The sequence below is a fragment of the Heterostelium album genome, assembly GCF_000004825.1.
Source record: "Heterostelium album PN500 unplaced genomic scaffold PPL_scaffold2, whole genome shotgun sequence".
NCBI classification, from domain to species: domain Eukaryota; phylum Evosea; class Eumycetozoa; order Acytosteliales; family Acytosteliaceae; genus Heterostelium; species Heterostelium album.
This window is the reverse complement of record NW_008805064.1, coordinates 2,124,579-2,148,695: the sequence shown is the minus strand read 5'-3', so window position 1 is coordinate 2,148,695 and position 24,117 is coordinate 2,124,579. Positions and strand designations below refer to the sequence as shown.

The window sequence follows — 24,117 nt, the reverse complement described above, 5'->3', positions numbered from 1 at the left end:
CAACACATAAAAACAACCCAAAACAACAATTAACTTCGTCGTCAAACACACACTGAACTCAGATTTGAGGTGTGGGTGGTGGTGTTCATGTCATGTGTGGGTTTTTAGTGTGTGTGTCATTGTCTATTCAATAGTTGATCAATCAAGTGGTATGCTAAAAAGATTTTGTTATTGTCAAGTTTTTTTATTATTGGTAAATTTATATTTTAATTTTTGCAATTTAAACAAAAAAAAAAAAAAAGGATGTGTGGTATGTTTGTTTTGCAACAAAAACAGTGAATCGATCAACCCAACCAATCTAGCACAACATCTACAAACAAGCTCGCCAAAACTCTACATGTGGCAAGTCAAACTACTTCATTCATGCATTCATTACCAAACAAAAACAAAACACCCACCAACATGTTCCCCACACAGCAACTAGAAAAAAAATTAGTATTTTGCAAAAGTTTTATTTTTTTTTTTTTGTTGTTTTATTTTTTTAATTTTTTTTTTAAAAAGTATACCTTTAACTTTCTTGAATTGCATAAATTAATTATCAGTTTCCTATTTTCTTTTTTTTTTTTTTTTTTTTTTTTTGTTTTGGAATAGTATTTTTTCAAAAAAAAATTTTCATCATAAATCACTGTCTTTTGACTCAAAATCCCATCCATCATTTTTCAGAAAAAAAAAAAAAAAAAAAGATCCAAAATCAGACTTTAGTTTAAATTCAAAAACAAACAGCTCATTTTTTTTATTTTCTTTTTTGTTCTGAACATCATTTTATCACCATCTAATCTAAAATAATAATAACAATAATAAAAAGCTATAAATATAAACTAATAATTTTATTTTTATTTTTATTCAATTAAGATAGATAGATAGATCAAAGATAGATATTAGAAAAATAAAATAATAAATAAATAAAAAAAAGATGTATCAACAACAACCAAGATCAAGAGCTACTGAGCTTTTGGACAGTCTTAGAGCAGAAATTGATACATTGACACATGAATTAAATATATATAAACATCATAAAGAAGATTATGAAAGAAAATGTAAGTTGTTAATTTTAATTATTATTATTATTATAATTATTTATATAAATAATAAATAAAAAAAACTATATCGGAGATGGATTGATTTCTAATTGGGAAAATATTATGTGCTATTTTAGTACAATCACAGTTACAGGAGATCACTTTGGTGCAACAGACTTTGGTCGATCTCGAGAGATCACACAATAAGATAAAGCAACAGTACGATGAGGAGATCATACGATTGAAGAAACAGTTGGAGCAGGTCACAGGATCTAGAGACCTCAACAGTCCCAATACATTTCGATCGAACAGTCCAGCACCGGGTGTTCAACAACGTAACACACCAACACCAACCATTCCAGATAAAATGCCACAGCGACCAACAGGAAGAAACCGTTCAAACTCTGGTGAATTTTACCCACATCAACAACAGCAGCAACAACAACAACAACAACAGCAACAGCAACAACAGCAACAACAACAAGGACAGCCAGGAATGCCACAACAACAACCACAACAAACTACATCCTTCCCAATACTTTCACCAATCGACCAGAGACACAAGAAGGAAGTAGGAGAACCATTGGGTGACTTGAATCAACAACACAAAGAAGGAATCGTAAATGATGATAGAAGAAGATTGTAAGTTTTGAAAAGAATAATGAACACGATGATCATAGTTATTAATATTGAGGTGATTTTATCAAATTAAGCAGTGAAATGGATATGGATGAAAATGGTAAAGATAAGAACGGTCCAGATTGGTTGGTTGGATACAATCCAAATGTACAAACAAATCTCAATATCGATTTATTACAGACATTGACACACAATAGTGTTGTTTGTTGTGTAAAATTCTCCAATGACGGTAAATACCTCGCCACTGGTTGCAACAGATATGCACAGATCTTTGATACTGAGAATGGTAAAAAGTTATAGTAAGTAATAATAATAATAATGTTTATTTATTGCCAGTGACTAATGTCTAATATATTTATTATTTATTATCTTAATATAGCAATTTCTTTGATGACGGTGAAAAGGAAGGTGATCTCTATATTAGATCAGTTTGTTTCAGTCCAGATGGTAAATATCTTGCAACAGGTGCAGAGGATAAGACTGTCAAGGTTTGGGATATTGCACAGAGAAAGATTCAACAGGTATTCACTGGACATGAGTTGGATATCTATTCTTTGGATTTCTCATATGATGGTAGATTCATTGTATCAGGTAGTGGTGATAAGAAAGCAAAGATCTGGGATCTTAAAGAAGGAAAGGTAAATTAATTAATTATGAACGAATTATTGTTAAACAACAACAACAACAACAACCACCAACAACAACAACATGAAAAAAGATAAAAGAAGAAAGAAAGTATCTAACATTTTAATAATATATATTTTTTAGTGTGCATTTACATTGGGTAATGAAGAGGTTGGACCAAAGAATGGTGTTACATCAGTTGCTATAAGTCCAGATGGTAGATTGGTTGCAGCTGGTTCGTTGGATAACATCGTTAGACTTTGGGATGCCCACTCTGGATACTTCTTGGAGAGATACGAAGGTCATATGGATTCAGTATATTCAGTCGCCTTCTCACCGGACGGAAAGTCATTGGCATCGGGTAGTCTCGATAAATCACTTAAACTCTGGGATCTCTCAGGATCGCGTTCGCGTTCACGCTGCCGTTCCACCTTCAATGGACACAAAGATTTCGTTTTGTCAGTTGCTTTTTCACCATGTGGTAACTGGCTGATCTCTGGTTCCAAGGATCGTTCCGTCCAATTCTGGGATCCAAAGACAGGAACCACTCACATGATGTTGCAAGGTCACAAGAACTCTGTCATCTCTGTTGCACTCTCACCAAAGGGTGGACTTTTTGCCACTGGTAGTGGTGACTATAGAGCTAGATTGTGGAAGTATGACTCATAAATATGTATATTATAGGATACTTTAATTCCTTTTTATAAAATGATCAAACAAACTCCAATCTAATTGAAATATCAACATCAACATCCATCATATCATCATATCATATTTAAATATAAAACGACCGCAATCCTTCTGCGCTTTGTATAGCGATCAACTCACACCATCATCAATCAATCAATCTTAAAATTCAACATCATCAACAACAACAACAAAACAAGCAATGATTAAAACATAATCATGTTATACTAGCAAAAACAAAAACAAAAAAAAAAAAAAGAACCTGGGAAAAATAAAATAAAAAAATAAATATAAAATAGATATATAATGTTATAAATATACATATCAAAAATAATATAGAAAGCTTTTGTTACTTTGAGAATTATGATTGCTTTTGGAAATTTACAATTGTTTTTTTATTTTATTGTATTAGTTTAAAATTAAATAAATATATTGGATTCTTGTTGTTTTTTTTTTTTATTTGTTTGTTTAACTGCAACTCATACAAACATAATCCTCTACAATTTAGAGATAGAGATAGAGAAAATATTCATATTAATTAAAATCGATTTTTTTTTTTTCGAGGTTATAAATAATAATTATAATTACTTACTTGAACGAATATCTGAAAGTGTGTAGAATTCACCTTGAATCAAAGTTTTACATTTGACACACTTGAAACAATCTTTATGGTATCTTTCGTTTGGATTGATAACGATGACAGGACCATCGGAGGTGTTACATGTTTTACTACAGAAAAAGCAAATTCCAAGATCCTTTCCGGAGTTCTTCTTCTCTGATACCTTTAATTGTTCGTTGCATTGTGCACATTTGATTTCGTTGTTTCTAACAAAGAATTGACCATCCATCTTTACATTACAGGTGGTGCATGTGAAACACTCTGGATGATAGTGCTTACCGACATTGTCAGTCAATTTCGAACCAGAGATTGGTTTACTGCACTTGGTGCATGCTTCCAAGAATTTCTGATTATAGTCATCTTTACAAATGGGTTTTCCATCCTTTAAGAAATATGATTGAATTGGTTTTTCACCTTTTTTTGTTTAAGAATTGCACCAGTTTGAAATTAAAAAAAAAAAAGTTAATAAAATTATCAAACTACGATTTCCATTACTTCTTCTTCTTCTTACTCCTGCAACCCTCTCTTCCATCTATCATTCTCCTCTAAATGTTATTTTTCTTTACATACAAACAGAACATGTAAAACAAGAAGTATGCCAATCTGCATCTAAAGCATTGATAGATGCTTCACCTTCGATTGGCTTTGAACATTTCTTGCAAGTTGGTTTCTCAGCTGTTATTGTAGAAATAGATCAAAGTTTTAGTCAATTTGTTTAATAAAAAGATATTATTAGATAAATACTACATACTCATTCTTTATTTAATTATTTGTAATATGGTAAACTTTTATTTTTCAGTCTGAAACTCTTTTTTTAAGCATATACCAGTGAAATGATTGCTTGCTATTTGATCAAAAAAATAAAATAAAATTTTAAATTAAATTGTTTTTTTAACCATCCAGTAATTTATTTGAATTTGAAAAATGGGTGTTTTTGCAAACATAAAACTTTTCAAACAAAAAAGTCAACAAGCAAAGTTGTTTATGAACATAAACAATAATTATAATATTATGTTAATAATTATTAATATATTATTTGATTTATTTTTACACTTTTTAAAAGTATGTCACACACACACAAATTGTTATGAATTCTGATTGGTCGATGATAATGACGACGACAATGATGTTGGTGAAGTTAAAAGTTTTTCTTTATCATCTTGGTGTTGACGTTTGCTTGCTGCCAGTAGCATCTTTTTTCTTCTTTCTTCTAATTCCGAATTACCACTGCTATTACTGCTGTTATCTGAAGAGTTAGATGATGATGATGATAATGACATTGAAAGTGATGATTCCTTTTCACTTGATGACGTTGATCTCTTCAGTGTTGAAGTTTCATCATCTTCGTCGTCATCATCATCCGAAGAGAGTTCAAGTGGCGGCGGTGTAGGTAGATTACTAAGAGTATAACCTTGTCCTGGAAAATGTGGTGAATTTATATTACTACTATTATTACTTCCGCTACTTCCACTACTGGGTGAGCCAGTTCCACCGATTCTCTGTTGTTGCTGTTGTTGTTGTTGAGATGATGCAGATGGTGTGTTTAACGATAGATTGGGAATGAGACAACTGAAAAAGTTACCGATGTACGCCAGTCTGTTGATGTAGTTTGGTATGTTCTTTCCGGTGAGTCTATAAACGAATTCCTGTGAGAATGAATTGCAGTTTCTCTGGAGAGGATGATAGCTGTTTCCAGTGAATTCATCAGAGATTGCATCGACGATCGATTGCACCTGACTACGTGACTTGGTAGTTTCACCAATGAGCAATCGCTCTCTAAATATCACACCGGTAGCAGTTCTCGGTTCAATTTCAAAGACGCCCGTAAAAGAATATTCATGTCCACCAAACGAGTACTCTGATCCATACAATTCAACACCGGAATGAAAAGCACCTAGTCCAAAGTAATAAAAATAACTATTCACTAAAATTAATATTTAAATATCAATTGATATTATTAGTTCTTTGATTAATCTATCGTCATCATCATTTTATCATCATCAGTGATCATAATACATACCAGGATGTAAGTCATATACATTTAAATAAATCTTTTCAGGTGTTACTTCTTTCTTTTTAATATTCATATTTTTTTTTTAATAATGTTATAGTTTTATTTTTAGTTATAATTATAGTTTTGGTTATCGTGATACTGTAGTATATTAGTAGTTTCAATTGTTCAACAAATTAAATTGTTTTGCAAATTAATATGATTGTGTGAGGTTGATGTTGAAAAGGTGAACTATATTAGGTGGTGGTGGTGGTGGTGTGAAAACAACAACAATATCTCGGTGTAATGTTTATCTTTATTATTAGAATTCTTTGATTATGAGTTAAATTAATTAAATATTGCTTTTTTTTTAAACAACTTTTTAAAAAAAAAATCTAAAATTTAATCAAATTATTGAATTTAATTAAATGAACTGCATTATTATAGTTTAGAATATAGTATATAGATAAATGGAAGCATTTCATTCAGCACAATTAAATGTTAAAAAACAACCTACTTTATTTGAAAATGAATCAATAGTATTAAGCGTTGAGAATGTATCAATATATGAAGGGTATGTTTTAATATATAAATAAAACTATGTTCATAAAACAAAAACATTATTAATGATTAATTTAATAACAATAGAGATCAACTTACAAATTATCAAAAAGGAACAATATCTATAACATCAGTTAGAATCATTTGGTATAACAGTAATGTTTCAATTGGTTTATTTCATGATTCTGTTGTTTCTGTAGAATCTATTGTATGTACTCAATATCATGATGATTATGACTATTATCATTGTAACTAAAACAAATAAACTTTATATAGAATGCAGGATTTCTTAGTATGGGATCATCACCAAAGTTATCGGTTCTATGCAGGAATAGTAAACATATAAAGTTATCATTTCATTCAGGTACAACGAAAAGAGATGAATTCTACAGGTTATATAAACAATTGTTGTTTGAATCACAAGAAGCTAAAAGACTACAGCAACAACAACTTCAACAACAGAAACAGATGCAACAACAACAACAACAACAATCAAGTCCACTCTTTAATAATAATAATAACAAACCAACAAACAATGTAAACACAAATTTCGATACTTCCAATGCTGGAATCAGTGGATTAATCAAACAGATGAATCAACGACAAGAAGCAACCGACAAAGCACTGACCGAAGCATTCGCTGACTTGGGTGCACTCATGGATAAAGCAAAGGAGATGGTTACACTCTCCAGTCAATTGAAAGCGACAATCGATCGACAACAACAAGCCGGTTCAAACAGTAGCGACGAAGACACACTGCGACAGTTCCTCGTCGAGATGGGTATTGCCGTGCCGGTAACCAAGAAGACAGCGAAATCACACTACCACACAGAGCTATCGAAACAACTCTCGGAATGGCTGGTAAGCAAGCAGATTCTGACGTCGAAAGGCACCGGTGTCGGTAGTCTCTCGAGTGGTATGATCACATTGGCAGACCTCTACTGTCTGTTCAATCGTGCGCGTGGCATCGAGCTGATATCACCCGACGATCTTTACCGTGCCTGTCTGCTGTTTGAACAACTCGAGCTACCGGTGCGACTGCGCAAGTTTGATTCCGGTGTGATGGTTGTCCAATCAAAAGATGAAAGCGACGATCAAGTTGCACAGGAGATTTTGAACCTCATCAAGGAGGTCGGTGGTTCCATAACGGCATTCCACCTCTCCAAACTACAGCAAATCTCACTCAATCTTGCCAAAGAGAAGCTTTTACAATGTGAGAAACTAGAGAGATTATGTCGTGATGAAACAATCGAAGGTATATCATTCCAAGAGAATATATTTATTTAAAAAGACAAAACAATACAAATCAAAATGAATGGATAAATAAATAAATAATCTCAATGTAATAATAACAATATTGTAATACAAATCCGGTTGTTGCTGTACTCATCCCTTTCTTTTCTATTCTGTGTATTAATTTGATGATCTTCAATGGTCGAGTAAAAAGACTGCTGCACTTTTTGTAAATCTGTTCTCTCTTGCTTCATCTGCGCAAGGCTTGTGCTCATAATAGTCAAGTAATTATATTGTTGTTGTGTACAGCCACTTTATTTAAAAGAAAAAAAAAATACAACAAACTTCTTTTACTTTTTTTTTTTTTTTTTTGATCTGTGGGTTTAGTTGGTTGATGATGTGGTGGTAGTGGGGTATCATTTTTTCTCATAGAACAACTTCTTAATACATTTTTATTTTTTATATTAATAGTTATTTTTTACATTCATTATTTATTTTTGTAGTTTTTAAGTTTTTTATAATGTCTATATTTAATTCAATAAAGAAACTAGTTAAAGGTGATTCATCACCTTCACCCAATTCGTCACCGTCATCTGCTACGTCTTCACCTTCAAAGTCAACATTTGGTCAAAGATATGATTTCAATGTATTTATTCACGAAAGATATCATTTCAACTATTATCATATTTTAGTACTAATTATATATATATATATCTAGCCATATCATTGTGGATTGTATGAGAATGCAACTTCAATACACTATGATTGTGTTCAAAGATTATTGGCTGTTGGATTCAACAATGGATTAGTTAAAATGTAAATATATCATGAACCCCCTTAAGATTGTATTATTCTGTAGTTTTAAAGCTTATTAATAGCTTAAATTAATATTAATTAATATTTATACCAAAACTAGTTTTGGTCAGAATGGAATGGAATGTCATTTTAAATCGGATGCCAATACAGCTGTTTTAAAGTTAATATTTCTAATTGATAATGTAAATATTTAATTATTAGAGAAACGACAGAGTTATTTCGACTGATCAGAAATATTTAACTAATTATAATTATAGCCAAATATACTTGTAGTTACATCAAATTCAATTGAAAAATGGAATTATCAAGAGTTAAAGATGGTCAATATATTGAATTTCAAGAGTAGAATTACATCGATTGGCTACAGTTTTGGTTGTAACTTTATTTATATTGGTGATGAGACTGGTATCATTCAAGTCTACAATATAGTATCTCATTTCCTATCATCCTATAAAATTACAATAGAGTAAGTTAATATATATTAGCTTGTGGTATTAATATCGATATATTAATTTAATTTAATTATAAATAATAATAGTCATGTATTTCCACAAAGACAACAACAACAACAGCAACAACAGCAACAACAACAACCACCAATTTATCCAAGTGCAATTGATATTTGTCCATCTGATAACAATATCTTATTGATTGGATATTCCAATGGTATCATAGTATCATGGAACAATGAATCGAGAAAAGTAGATAAGATATTCAATCAGTTCAAGTCATTCGTTACTAAAGTTGTTTGGAGTAGAAAGGGTAGTAAGTTTGTTTGTGGATTCTTTGATGGTTGTGTATTCATGGTAGACTATCCGAAGCAACAACCTATGTTGATATTCAAACCTATTGGATTGAATAATACAACCCCTACTGTTGCTGAAACAAATGAATCAACAACAACAACAACTAACAATATCAATAACAACAGCAACAATAATAATAATAGTTGTAAAACTAATGAAAGAGTTTCTATAGATCAATTGGAATTAGTTTATACTAAGGATAAAAAGATTATACTATTCAAAGGATACTTCCATTCATCTGCTTGTTTGGTAATGATCAAAGGCGAGAGTTACAAGGAAATTCAGAAACTTGGTGTGTCTCAAGTATGCCAGAATATCACTTCGTTCGTACCGATCATTGATTTGCCTTATCCGTCGGTTAAAGAGTTGCAGTCAATCATGGTGCTATCCAAGAATGAAGTGATTCACTACAAGTTTGATAATATCATGTTGCCATCACCACTCGACGAGCTCAACCTCAAGAATATGTTGACGACAAGTCCACCACTGATTGCAGAGTGTTACGAGTGTGAATCGAGTATCAAAGATCTACTTGTAGAGGCATTCCAATCGCAAGCTAGTGGTAAATCACCGGTGGTTGGAGGTAACATAAAACAGAGTCGTATATTCCAACTGATGATTACACTCCACGCCGATCAGACCATCAAATTCTGGGATTTCACCGATCCAAAATCCTACCAACTACTTGGTAAACTCGATGGAATACCCGCCAATCCAGTGGCAATGTCATTCTCCATTGTCAACCTTGTCCTTGTCATTAGTTTTGCAGATGGTCAAGTACAACTGTATAACATGTCCAATATTCCAAGAAGAATAGAGAAATCTCTATATCCAACACCTTTATCCTCATCCAATTCGTCAATTGCTCCAGCCAATAACGAGCTTTCGACATCAAATTCAACAGCAATTAGTCAAGAAACAAAAGAAAAACCAACATCACCAACCACAACAGATTCAACTGTAAATCAACAGCAAGAACAACAACAACAACAACAACAACAACAACAACAGCAACAACAGAATCTGCAACAACAGCCTTCACCACCACAAGAAACATCACCATCTCAACAACAGCAAGCTCAACCAATGCCAGTATATCTTTTATTGCCGGATCCAGTATGGGCAGGTTGTCAATTAGTTTCAGAATGGAGATTCCCTCAAGCTATTACCTCTATTGTTTTGAATCCACTTAAATCGTTGAATTGTGTTAGAGTTGTACTTGGAAGTGCCAGTGGTATTATCTATCATTTCACACTGACTTTGACAAACAATAGTAATGTTCCTGGTGTTACTATTAACAGAACGGTTTATAGCTCAATCATTGATTTCAAAGGAATGTCGAAATCACCATTTGTAGATTCAGAGGGCAAAGTATCAGCTATAACATCATTGTCACTTTGTTTCATGCCATTCAGATCCAATGAAGATATCTCAGTGTTACATGCCGGTACAGAAAGTGGTTATATCATAGCAATAGATGTACCAACACTTTTACCAATTACAAGTTTCCGTGCATCACAATCGGCAATCCAATCGATTTCCTATTTAGACAAAAACGGTAGACCTCTTCAATATGTATTTATTGATTTACCTGTTTTTGAAAATATGTCAATACAACCAACACAGCAACAACAGCAATCCACTTCACCCGAACAACAAACAAGTCAACAAGATCAACAACAGAAACCACCATCACCATCTTTAAGATTAGAAGATCTTATACTCTTGGTTTGTAGTAATAAGGAATTATTTATTTTCAATGTTCCATCTAAACAATTGTCGCTATTCTCTGCATCTTCAGCGCCTTTATCAAGTTCCAATGATGCTCTTCTCCAACATGAAAGACTCCAAAAAGTAGAGAACAAGTGTCCAATTATTAAATCGTTCTTTTTCAGAGATATTGGATCGGATCAACAGTTTGTGGCTACTTTTGACCAGTCAAACCAGATTCAGTTTTATACACTTCAAAATCTTAGCCGTATGAACTCTACAACCATTTCAAATACAACTGAAGCATCTAAAGCCAATCTAGTATGCGCCACACTGATTGGTAATATTTTTGTAAATACCAGTAATTCCAACTACACCCTGTGCCTTCAGCCATCTAGTCAGCGTCATCACTATCAATTCTTTGATCCTACTATCAAGATTCCTCCAGAACCAAAGGATGCACAATCTTCTTTGGCCAAATTCTTCTTTGGTAAGGCTCCAGTCAAGCTTGAAGATACTTTCTCAGAGGGTTGCACCGTTCAACACAACCCAACAGCCAAACAAAAAGTCTATGTAGAGGAAATCAGCAGTCAACTGGCAGAAACTCTCAATTCACTCAATGAAAGGGGTAAGAAGATAAGTGAACTTGAAGAAAAAACAACAGAAATGGCAAATGCTTCACACTCATTCATGCAAATGGCAAAAGATTTAAAAAAGGCTAATGAATCGTGGTTTTAATAATGATTAATTGTTTAAAATAAATATTAATTTGTGTCAAAACTTTTTAATTGTTTTTATTGTTATTTTTAAAATTCTAAATTGGAACTATTTGTCCAGCAAAAACATTGTTCATTAATTGTATCCTATGTCTTAGTATAAATATTATTTTATCTATACAAAGTTTGTGTTTATATTTATGTAATACTTCTTCTATTATTAATAAATTAATGATTTTTTTTAAAAGAAAGAAAAGTTACTAATTATATATTATCAAGAAGAATTTTAATAGTGTTTATTATTAAATTTTAAGAATGAACAAATTTTAAATTGGAAACAAAGTTCTTTTAAATTTGTCCAGGGCACTCTCTATAGGATGTTCAAGAAATGTTGAAATAAATACCTTAACTCTCTTCTATAAGATAAAAGATCACTCTGGAAATGTTGATTCCATTGCTCACCAATTCCTTTTTTTATTAGACAACAATAATATCGAATGTAGGAAAAGATTGCAGATGTTGATCACAATATCGTCGGCAAATTGCTTATTCCTAAAATTTAATACCAAACTTTAAATAAACAAATAAAATGTTATCAATAAAGATTCAAAAAATACAAATATTAAATAAAAAACCATTATTGAAATTCTAAACCTAGATTTGAATATATCTTGCAAAATGTCGCATAATACAGTTATTTCTATTAAAAACGGTCAACATTTCACAATCTTCCATTCGGGTATCCGCGGAAGTTTGTTTATTTATTTTTCTTTAGAGTTCTTTGTTTGTCGGCGTGTACAACCAATTTTTCTTCAACTGCCAAACCTTTTCTCTTTCTGATCTTGTCCATATATTGCCTGGCGATGTTGTTTCCTAAACTTGCTACATTGACACCGTGATCCTCAAGTTCCTCTTCGGTTGAAAGTTGGAAGAAAGGGTCTTGTTCCATAGTTTCCCAATAGTTATCGAAAAATAGCTGAGTACTGGCCGATCCAGATGTTTTGATCATAATTTGCTGTGAGAAACCGAAACTCTCAACAACTGGGAGTCTTGCTTGAATACAGAAAATAGGTGTACCTTCTTTCATACCTTCTTTGATGATCTGAGCTCTTCTTGATGCCAGGACTGAATACATCTTACCGAGGGCCGCAGACGATACTTGAATTTCACAGAGATACAATGCTTCCATGAGACGTTGAGGTTTCACTTGGAATGCTTGTACACAGGCTTGTTTCATCGAAGAGATAATTTGTCCAGAGATTGGACCGTATTGGTCGGTATATTTTCCTTCAACAAACTCGATATCCTCGACCACCATACAAACACCCATCATTGGCTCATCACAAAGTGGACCTGTGAATGTAGCTAATTGGAAACCGGATACTATACTGTTTTCCAACTCGAATACCTTTTTGAACTTTTCCTCTCCTTCCAAAAGCTTAGTGACACCTGACTCTGAGTTGGATTCGGTCTCTTCCGCTGGTTCACTGTCTTTTTCGTTTTCTTCTTGATCTTCTTGGTCGTTTGTTTCCTTTTTGTCTTCTGCTTCCTCGTCCATTCTATGTCTCATCTTCTTCAAACTCTGCACACCTCTCTGTATTGCAGGAATCCAGAAATCGTTATCGCAATAGCCTGGAATGTGATTGAGCAACAAGTTTGGACCAATATGTTTTGGTCCGAATGCCCAGATCTTCTTAATTTCCTCTGGCCAGCTTTCACCGGCCTTGGTGAACTCCTCAAGTAGTTTCTTTTGGAATTCCTCTCTGTCTACCTCTTCAGCTTCCTTCTTACTTCCTTTTTCACTTTCCAATTCCTTGTCCTTCTTCTTTCCACCCAAGAACAAATCTCTCATTGTGTTGGTATTGTTCTCGAGGAAATCACTGATGTTCTTTGGCAATGGAATAGCTCTAACTTTGACTCTGACCATTCTATTGGCAGTTGGTTGAACGATTAACTCTGAACGGTTGTCACTGCTGTTTGCCGATGTAATGACAGGTGACTTGTTGGCATCCAAAATGATTGTCTCACGGAAAGGCACGATTGGCGAAGACACATTGACATTGATTTTAGCAAAGATCTCTTTTAGGTCACGGATACAACGCTCAAGATGCAGCTCACCACTTGCTACAATAACATGTTCACCACTCTCTTGTACGTAGACTTCCACCAGTGGATCGGCTTGATTCAACATCTTCAAACCGTGAACCAACTTTGGCATATCCAAGATATTCTCTGGCTCGATTGCAACCTTAACGATTGGTGATGAGACAAACATCATGCTTACCAATGGAGGGCATTGGAGAGTGGTAGAGATTGTAGCAGACTTTAGAACGAGGTTACCTACTTCACCACCGACACCACATACATTACCAGCGGGCACAGCTTCGATCGGTTCCAAACTTCTGCCCATAAGCAGATACAAATGAGTGATTTCAATTTCAATGACATCGTGAGTTGGATTCAAAGGATCGAATCTTGGACCCATGATAAATACTTTTTGTCCTTTCTTTAAAGTACCACTGAAAACTCTGACAACAGCAACAAATTCACCACTATCATCACTTCCAACGTTTCTATTCATTGATTGTAATGGACTGCGTACTAATGGTTTTGAAATTTGTGTTGTTGGTTGAGTTGGTTGAGTTGGTGTTGGTGGTTGCTGTTCAGATGATTTTTGTTCGCTATTTTCATTTAGAGATGCTTGTGCCATACGTTGTGCCAGTGGAACTGCCGATGGTTGTACACGTCTTGGTGGCACTGGACGATGTGTGTTTGTAGAGACACCACGCTTCTCGTCCGATACAAACACTTTGGCGACGTAGGCAACAACCTCTGAGGTATCATCAGACTTACAATCTTTGGTATCTCTCAGCAGCTGTTGTTGTTTCTCTTTCATCTCCACCGGTACATTAGGTGATGATACCGGTTTGAAAATACGCTCCATTCTTCTCTGTTGTCCATCGATTGGATTAGGCAAGCACTGTACAACCATCGATAACACAGCATCAGACAGAGGTAACCACGACTGTAATAATGCCTGCAAAACAACCTTTGGATCTTTCGATGCTAAATCTCTATGATGTACTTTTATATTTAAAACTTGTATAATTTTATCTACTCTATCTCTATCACTATATTATTATTAAAGTAAAAACAAATGAGTATTTTGTTGCATACAGATGGATGATACATTCGCCAAAATCTTTGTTCTAACAACTTACATGTAATCTGGAGTAACACATTTATGTAATTCCCAAACAGAATTCAAAATGAATGTAACAAACATTGGTGTAAGATTACCTCTTGGTGATTTATAGATTTTCTTATCCTTTGGATGATAGTAATAATCTCCCCATAATGTTTTAGATAAGATTGTCTTTTTAATTCCAGTTTCTAAATAAAAGTAGGTTTTCAAAGTGTTAGTTAGATACCAATTGGTAATATAGTCACCAAAAAAAATAAAGAATAAGATTCTTAATTTACATACTTTTATGACAAAGATCAACAAATTGATTAATTGTAAATCCCCATCCATCTAATGCAGTTGTGAATGCAACATTTCCTTTCTCTGGCGAGAAATGATATTCGGAACCGATGGTTTCGAGATCGGCTTCCTCTACGATATCGTTGTTGTTTGTTGTTTCGTTGTTTTGAGAGTCTGACGAAGTAGATGATGCTGAATCTTCAGCGGTTGTCTCTTTTCCTTGTTGTTCATGTTCGAATATCTCTTTGAGAATGATCTCCTCTGAGCTGAGTGTACCTGTGATAGCGTTGACCTGTTCGATCACTTTTTTAATGTGTTGGTATGCTTCGAGCGGTGTCATATTGACCTCTGTGATGAGACGATCGATCTTGTTGATGACCAAACACGGTCTGACACGTTCTTGATAGGCCTGTCGCAGCACTGCGTGTGTCTGGATGCAGACACCCTCGATGGCATCGACCAGCACCAATGCACCGTCTGTAATTCTCACTGCGGTAGACACTTCACTCGAGAAATCGACGTGACCTGGCGAATCGATTAGATTCACCAAGTAGTTCTTTTGTTCCTCCTGATAGAGCAATGAGATTGAGCTTGCTTTCATTGTGATCTCACGTTCCTGTTCATCCTCGAGAAAATCAAGATATCTTAGCTTTCCTGCCATATGTTGTGATATGATACCATTCGATGAAATTAAACAATCTGACAATGTTGTTTTACCTTTACATTATAATGTAGTAAGTGTTTAGTTAGTTTCAATTATTGATCATATTATAAATACATATATATTAATATTTTAACATACCATGATCAACATGTGCCAATACACAAATATTTCTTATATTAGATGTAAATGATTGTAATGAAGATAATAATGCAGGTGATATATTTGAAAAAGGCATCTTTACTTTTATTACTTTTATTTACTTATTTTTCTTTCTTTCTTTTTTTCTTTCTTTTAATGAATTATAATATTATCTATTTTATATATTGTTGTTATTTAAGTGTACTAAACTTTGATCGTTTGATTCTAATTAAAAATATCAATCAAGTAAAGTTATATTAATCTAATCAAAAATTTTGTTGTCGTTTTGACGAAGTTGATTTTTTATTTTTTTTTTTAATTTTTTTAAAAATTATCCTTTTTTATTTAGTTATTTTAAACTCTTTATTTTTTTTCATAAAAATACAGGAATTATTAAAGAATTGAAATTTTCCTTTTATAATATATTAAACTAAATTATATTTACTTTTTTTATATTTTAAAGTATAAGTAAAGATTATTTAAATATATTTTGTTTTTTTAAAAAAACTTACAAATCAGATTTACATATAAAGCATACAACTTGATTACACCCAGAAACTTTTTCTATAGTTATTTTACATGATGGACACTTTCAAAATAAAAAATATAGATAAATAAGAAATAATAATATAATTTGTTTTTTTTTTTACATACCTTTTTAAAATTCATTGTTGAACAGTATTCTTCAAATTTCATGTCTACGTACTGATCACAGGTCATTCTCTGATGGATAGCATCACATTTTCTACACTTCATCATCTTCTAACTTGTTTATTTGTTCCTAAAGTTTTCTACTAGAAGAATTGGAAATGTACTTTTAAATTTAGAGATAAAATTTATAAACTGCTAAAATTAAAAATATGTTAACATATGGTATACCATTTAATAAAACTAATAACAAACTTAAATACATTTAATTTTCAACTGATTTATTGGTTTGAGACTTAAAAATATAATTATGAATATGAGGATGTTGATGACGAATTACTAAATTCTAATAACTAGCCTATTAGCATTAATAAATTGATAAATAAAATATTATTTAATATTATATAAATAAACCATTAATAAATTGATAAATAAAGTCAATTATTCTATTGATCAATTTATTAATGGTTGAAAATGAAAATAAACATTAAACATTAAATATTCATTCATTTTGAACATTGTATGTTGTTACATGGATATGCACCACCACATCTATAGCAACTATTTTACAAACAAGATAATAATTAATTTAAAATTTGAAATGATAAGAAAAGAAAATAGTTATTGATTATAATGTACTTACAATTGTGTACCACATCTACATGTCATATGATTACATCCTTGAGCCTTCTCAACAATTGCCTTACATTTTGGATTTATACACTAAATTTATTTTTTGAATACAATAAATTAGTTTTCCAATTAATTGAATTATCGTTAATCAATAAAAAATTATTAAATACTTACAATTTTAAAATTTTTCTCTTTTACAAGTCGATTTAATTTATCATCACCGTTGGTGTTGTCTTTTTTCCACTCTTGATACTTTTCGCATGTGGAACCAGTGTGATATGGAATTTTACACTTGAGACAAAAGTGCTTTTTGCACATAGGACAGTCAAACTCAGCAATATCTTCATCGTTGTAGGCAACGTAGTTACAATTTTCATTTGGACAGCGTTCAAAGAATTCTTCACTACTGGTGATCAATTGATTCAAATTAAAAGATGCAAACTTATTGGCTATCTCATCACCAAACAACACTTGAACTTCAACCTGATGAATTTCCTTCTTACATTCTGGATCTGGACACTATACATATTAATAACAAAAATAGATAAAACATTAAAATTAATATCATTCAATTGAAATAAATAAAGTACAACTTACTTTAATATTATATTGACCAATATCTACTTTTGCTTTGATGTGATTTCTAATACAATCATAACAAAAAGAATGATCGCAATTTTCAAGTTTATACATGTTGTATTTATCATAGTCATTGGTACAAATGATGCATTCGGTGGTTGCATTCTCTTCATAGAATTCATTGATAGCCCTTGCATTCTCATTTTCTTCATTGATAATTCTTAGATACTCTTCATTCTGTAATGGATCATCTTCGTCGTCTGAAGCAATAAAATGAATTATATCATCATCGGAGCTACTATCTGAATCTTCTATAAAATGAATGATCTGATCTACACTATCATTATAATCATTATTATCTTTTACATATGAAGTGTCATCACTATCTTCATCATTATCTATATAAGGAATGATTTCATCATTGTCATCATATGAAATATATCCAACCTCTTTTTCTCTTCTACTTTCTTTATTCATTTTTTTATTACTATTATAATTGTTGTTATTATTACTATTATTGTTTTTCTTATTCTTATCTATTTTACAACTATTTACATCAAAACTAGCATTATTCCAATCTATAGATAGATCATTTTCATTAATACTATTATTATTCTTAATTTCATCTAATTTGTTGATTGGCGTTTTGTTGAAATGGTGATGATGATGATCAGAATGATAAATATATTTATCTTTTCTTTTTAGTTGTTCCTCTGGATTAATCAATTCTTTTGCAATATATTTCTCTAATTCCTCCACAGTATCTGCCAATGTGTCATCATTTAAACTATCGACATATGATTTCAATCCTAGGTATTGTCTTTGGTCATTTTCTAAAGAAAAAAAAAAAGAAAAATATTTTACTTAAAAATTAATAAAATAAAATAAATTAAATATATATTAAAATGTTTACCAAATGCATCTAACAGAGTTCTAATAGTAAAGTTATTTGATAGAACATCATTGGTATAAATGTAATTGTTTAAAAATCCTAAGATTTCATCCATTTGTTGACTTTATGATTACTCTATTTTCTTTAAGTATGTTTTTTAAAAATATATACAACTACTTTAATTTTTTTGTATAAGAGTATTATTAATTGCAAAATTACAAAACTTAAAGTTTCACTTTTTAATAGTGTGGTGAAAAAAAAAGATCAGACATCAAACATTTATTTTTTTTTCACAACAAAAATAAACAAGGAATAAAAAAACACATTCTTGTGAAAAACAACAATAATTAAAAAATTAGGAAATAAATAAAATAACAATCCAAATATTATTTAAATGATAATCATTTTATTATGTTTGCAATCATTAGTTTTATAATTATAAAAAATAAATCAATTTTTAGTAAACTAATTCAATTATTTATAACCACATGATTAAATGAGATTTTTTTTTTTTAGAAAATCATGATTTTTATACTAACCCCTAATGATGATCTTTTATTTATCAATTTTTTAAGAATTCGATATCTAGACAGTCCGTAGATATGCTCTATATCATATCTTTAATAATCATGATATCAATAAAGAAATCTTGAAAAAGTGTAAAGTGTTTACTAATGGTAACAGAGAAATCATCAGTGTCAATTAATAATAAAATTTTTTTTTATAAAAATAGATAATATAATAAAATGTATAGGTTTAGTTTAAATATAATTATATTTTATGTATTTATTTTAAATATTATTGATAGTATAGATGCATCTACTATCAAGAAAGTTGTAGTTCAAAATCCAAATATCGTTTCACCGAAAACAGGAGTATGTTCAACAGCTCTCAGTATATCAGTTGAAAGTAGTTTCTTGATAAACTATTCAGATTTCACAATCGAATCTTCTGTATCTACTACCGTATTTCAGAAATTAGATGCCTACCGAAATGGAGATAGTCAAATGTTTGTTTTCCAACTGAACTTGATCAACATTACAGAAGGAGATTACAATGCAACAGTACGCCTATCAAGATCATCTATACCAAATTTTCCAAATGAAACATACTTTATATTTCCAATCCAATGTAAAGGTGAGTTATTAATAATAATATAAATAATAAAAGAAATTTTATTAATTAATCTATCAATTTCTAGCATCCTCTATAAATCAATTTAGTATTGTTTCTCAAGGAGCACCAACTTATGATGAAAATAATGGCATTGTACAAGCCTTTCAATTCAATTTCGATACCTCTATCTATTTAACATTCTCTGATTTCTTCTATGATAGTAGATGTGTTACAAATGGACCTTTCAACTGTGGAATAAGAAGATGGCTAGCCAGAGATTCAAATTCCTATATAATGACCATTACCATCAACGAAAACATGGTTTTTGAAGATGATACGATCAATGTTCAAATTTCATTCCCTATTTCAAAATCATCTTTCAATATTACAATTCTTAATTTTTATCCTCACGGTATGTATTCACTCCAAAAAAGTTTATTCTTTTGTTCACTTTTTTAATACTAATATCAATTTTGTTTTTTAAAAAAAGAACCAACAACATCAGTTCTTCAATCTTTTCAAACATACCCAGCACCTGGTGGAAGTTATATTCAGAGTCAACTTTTAGAAACATTACCAGCTTATTTTTTTATGTCATTTACCAAATTTAATTCAAGATTATATGGTAACTTACGTACTCTTAGAGTATTTAATAATGAAACTTTAACAATATATACTGGTTTCCTACCAATTCAATCTACAATATCGACTCTTCCTATTTATATAGTTGACAATGTTTCATCCATTCTTAATGATACGTATATTTATTCATTCACACAATTTGGTAAGAGATTGAAAGATTATTATTTTTCTTAAAATTTTAGTATTTCTAACAGTTCTTAAAAATATAGAATTGTCTTCTGGTATTTCCTACAATTCTAGTTATTGGAATATAGATTCAACAACAAACACTTTCTTTATGACATACACCTATAATTCAACTTATCTATTTAATTTTCAGAGTACTCTCACATTCGGACCGATTCCCTTAACTATGAGCAATTGGTGTCCATACGGCAGTATAAATGGAAAATATATTTATAAATTGGAAACACCTTTCATTCAATCAACAATATCTGAAACTGCTTTCTTTGGCTCATTGGATTCAAAATTTGGGACAAATGCAAACTTAGTTCCCATAATGAACAATCAAATTCCACAATGTAAGTATTTATTTTAAATATTTAATTTTTTTAATATATTAAATAACAGTTTATCTATGAAAATGGTTATATAGTATATGAAATAGATTTAATTGATTTCAAGATTGTTTCTGTATTTACTGTTTTGGTTAGAATAAGGATTTTATCAAACTATGCAGTTTTGTCAATCAATATTGGTGGTAGAATATTAATTGCATCAAACAACCTCATCGATGGAGATCAATATAATGGTACATATGAAATAGAAATCTTCCCTTTGTCGTTTAAAGGTTTTGCAATAACAATTTTCAACACAAACTATCAAAGTATCACTTTCTATGCAGCATTACCTTATAATAAGAGAGGTGATATTCTTCCAGAAATTCCAGTATACAAAAATTTATGTAAGTAAATTCATTCAAATATCAAAGATTATGGTTATTACATTTATTCCAACTAATATCAAATTAGACTCAAATATATACATGAATATAACATACTTTGAATTCATTCCAAACAATATCGATTTGACAACAAGTGCATTGGATATTAAATTGTATTTGAACTTCTCGATTCCATTGGAGAACTTGACACCATCCATTAGTTTTACTTCTTTATCAGGACCCAGAATATATTGGAAAGGATCTTATAACACGAGTTTACAATTGTTTGAAATTGATATTCAATTACAGAGAGATATGATGATGGGATCACAACAATTTAGTATAGATTTTAATCAAATTTTTTCTTTAAATTTTCCAAACTATATATTACAATCGGTTATTGGTCAAAATGCAACTTTGAATATATCTAAATCAAGTAAGTCTTTTTTTATTTAAATCGTTTGTATGAATATAACATTTTATTCTAATATTATAAATTATTTTTTAATCAAAAGGTGGAGGAATTTATTTATCACCACAAATTACAGATATAAATAGTTTAACAGCTCTCAATTTAACATTACTTCCAAACACAAGTTATACTCTTGGATGGGATTTAAATATCACAGATCCATATGGATTCACAAATGGAAGTCTTTATGTTCTTTCAAATTTCGATTTACTTCCTTATATCATTCTATTCAACTCATCCAACAGAATATCTGGTGGACCAACCGATGGAGTCTATCGAATCAACTTTACAATCAACAGCAATACACTTTCACAAACATTTATAATGTCAAATATCACACTTTTAAGTACAATCGGAAAGTTACAGTTTCCAACACCACCTCTCATGTTAATTTATGGAACTCCAAAAGAACAACAATTAAGATTATCTGTCGTTTCTACATCTGGTAATTATCTTTTTAATAATATTATTATCATTGTTGAATATTAATACTTTTTCCCAAAATATACATATCTAGACCTTAAAGATATAGAAGCACCAATTCTTTCAAATTTAATTATTTCACCAAATGTTGATGTTGGATCTCCAATCAGAACGGTTGAATTTAATATTATACTTTTTGAAAATATTACAGGATCAGGTGTTTCAATTCGACACACACCATTCATTCGTTTAACATCAGAGAATGCCAACTATATGGAAATTAATTCGATTTTCAAGACAACATCTGGTGATGGATATTATTACTTTTATGGAAAAGCTCAACTTCCATATGGATTTGGTTTGAATAATATCTTTGTCAGTGTCTATTCAATTTATGATAATTTCTTGAACATGAGAGCTTATAATTCAATGGATTTAAAGGATTTAAGCTTACCATACCTGATTCAAAGATCATTTACATTTAATACACCAATCATCGAGAGTTCATCAGATCTTACCAGTCGAGGAGGTTCACTTACAATCTATGGACGTGCATTTGGACTCACAAACAACTCCATGCTTTCACAAATCGATTATGGAAATGGATTTGAAGATATGAATTTAAATTTCCATTCTGGAATCATTTTGCAATTCAACAACATCAAACAAATCACAACGGATTTCGTGACAGTCAGAGTGATCAGAAATAATATATTTTCAAATCCATTCATTATTCCAGTCAAGAAAGTTTCACTTCCAAATCCAACATCAACACCAACATCAACAGCTCCACAAAAGTGTCCAGGTACACCAGAGTGTAATAATAATGGAAATTGTATCAATTCAATTTGTCAATGTCAATTACCTTGGTATGGTCCATCATGTTCTTCAAGTAAGTTAATTATTATATATTTAATTAAATATATTTAAATTTTAACTTTATTATTTTATTCAAAAACAGAGATTATTATTATTCCGACACCTCCTGCCAATCCAGAACCAGTCACAGGAACCAATATTACAGAATCAGGATCATTGATTACAACATCTATTGAAATCATCGGTGTCAGAGAACTTGATGATACAATGAATATTGTCAAACAATTCAACATCAGCAATTGGAATTTCACAGATTTAACAACACCAACATCGAATCCAAAGTATTTCTATTCAACACAACTCAATCAAACAACAACATTCCTCAATGTTTCGATTGAATATTTCAAACAATCAACAAACATCACATTTGCCAATCACAATCTTTACATTCCACAATCAACAATCAAGTTTACAATGAACTTGAATTCATATAAATTCGATAATCCATTGAATTTCTTGCAGATCTTGATGAAATCATCGATTGAAACAGATTCATCAGATTCATGTTCATCATCTGGAGTTGGTGTTTCTGGTGGATCTGTCGAATGGATCAAATTGAATATTGATGATCAAAGTCTTTATGGTCGATTCTTATCTGATGCAGTCATCGATTACACAGTAACACCAATTCGGAATGTAATCATTGACCAAGATGACACCAAATCATCAAATACCAATCAAATTCGATCAGCAATCGTTGGAATCACCATTCCAAATTATTTATTCTCAGTCGATTTGGATCCTGACTTTTCAAATCTCATTGATGTTGATTCAAGTGATACATCTGACTTGATTTGTTCAAAGAAGAATCGATTATCAAATGGAGCTATTGCAGGAATTGTTGTTGGAATTGTTGTATTTGTGAGTATTGTAATTGCAACAACATTCTTTTTAGCAAAGAAAAAGAAATTCAGAAAACAAGAAATCAGAATGAAAAAGAAATTACAAACAGAGAACAATAAAAATTTATAATATTATTTAGATAGGTTTTAAAATCGAATACCATTCTGAATTTTAAAAAAGTTAAAATCGAAGGATACCAAATTGTGGTAAGTCTTTTTTTATTTGTTTTCAATGGGTTTTTTTTTACTCTTAACAGTGATAGCAATATGATATTGATTATAGTGCCAAGTGAGAATTCAATTTAAGTACATTTTTAGAAAACATAAAAATCTTAAAGAATTAAACAACCTTCGATTTTATTAATTCTTTTTAAATTAAAGAAGAATGGTAAAGCTCACACC

General features: G+C 31.0%; 7 protein-coding genes across 7 annotated transcripts; 3 read left to right on the top strand and 4 right to left on the bottom strand.

The window, feature by feature from the left end:
• Positions 1-913: 913 nt before the first annotated feature.
• Positions 914-3,284, top strand: tupA (transcriptional repressor TUP1; the record flags this gene model as incomplete). The annotated part of the gene is made up of 6 exons (XM_020573136.1): positions 914-1,037; positions 1,157-1,661; positions 1,733-1,957; positions 2,038-2,296; positions 2,427-2,938; positions 3,269-3,284. 6 exons carry the CDS (start codon positions 914-916, stop codon positions 3,282-3,284), a joined length of 1,641 nt encoding a protein of 546 aa, XP_020437253.1.
• A 153-nt stretch (positions 3,285-3,437) lies between these two features.
• Positions 3,438-4,343, bottom strand: PPL_02142 (LIM domain-containing protein; the record flags this gene model as incomplete). Its single annotated transcript, XM_020573135.1, has 4 exons — positions 3,438-3,466; positions 3,562-4,002; positions 4,159-4,263; positions 4,340-4,343. The coding sequence occupies 4 exons, from the start codon at positions 4,341-4,343 to the stop codon at positions 3,438-3,440; spliced, it is 579 nt and encodes a 192-aa protein (XP_020437252.1).
• Positions 4,344-4,673: 330 nt separating this feature from the next.
• PPL_02141 (C97 family peptidase) lies at positions 4,674-5,675 on the bottom strand (the record flags this gene model as incomplete). The annotated part of the gene is made up of 2 exons (XM_020573134.1): positions 4,674-5,512; positions 5,609-5,675. The coding sequence occupies 2 exons, from the start codon at positions 5,673-5,675 to the stop codon at positions 4,674-4,676; spliced, it is 906 nt and encodes a 301-aa protein (XP_020437251.1).
• A 373-nt stretch (positions 5,676-6,048) lies between these two features.
• Positions 6,049-11,442, top strand: PPL_02140 (uncharacterized protein; the record flags this gene model as incomplete). Its single annotated transcript, XM_020573133.1, has 9 exons — positions 6,049-6,152; positions 6,227-6,347; positions 6,416-7,000; positions 7,166-7,394; positions 7,876-8,018; positions 8,091-8,188; positions 8,289-8,370; positions 8,446-8,654; positions 8,727-11,442. The coding sequence occupies 9 exons, from the start codon at positions 6,049-6,051 to the stop codon at positions 11,440-11,442; spliced, it is 4,287 nt and encodes a 1,428-aa protein (XP_020437250.1).
• A 735-nt stretch (positions 11,443-12,177) lies between these two features.
• On the bottom strand, positions 12,178-16,426 carry eftud1 (elongation factor Tu domain-containing protein; the record flags this gene model as incomplete). The annotated part of the gene is made up of 6 exons (XM_020573132.1): positions 12,178-14,551; positions 14,642-14,813; positions 14,908-15,621; positions 15,707-15,803; positions 16,232-16,270; positions 16,361-16,426. 6 exons carry the CDS (start codon positions 16,424-16,426, stop codon positions 12,178-12,180), a joined length of 3,462 nt encoding a protein of 1,153 aa, XP_020437249.1.
• A 103-nt stretch (positions 16,427-16,529) lies between these two features.
• Positions 16,530-18,573, bottom strand: PPL_02138 (E3 ubiquitin-protein ligase; the record flags this gene model as incomplete). Its single annotated transcript, XM_020573131.1, has 6 exons — positions 16,530-16,552; positions 16,618-16,649; positions 16,998-17,077; positions 17,162-17,506; positions 17,585-18,399; positions 18,480-18,573. 6 exons carry the CDS (start codon positions 18,571-18,573, stop codon positions 16,530-16,532), a joined length of 1,389 nt encoding a protein of 462 aa, XP_020437248.1.
• Positions 18,574-19,204: 631 nt separating this feature from the next.
• On the top strand, positions 19,205-23,845 carry PPL_02137 (calcium-binding EGF-like domain-containing protein; the record flags this gene model as incomplete). The annotated part of the gene is made up of 9 exons (XM_020573130.1): positions 19,205-19,595; positions 19,660-19,986; positions 20,065-20,358; positions 20,426-20,737; positions 20,824-21,120; positions 21,188-21,535; positions 21,615-22,016; positions 22,089-22,886; positions 22,956-23,845. 9 exons carry the CDS (start codon positions 19,205-19,207, stop codon positions 23,843-23,845), a joined length of 4,059 nt encoding a protein of 1,352 aa, XP_020437247.1.
• Positions 23,846-24,117: the final 272 nt, after the last annotated feature.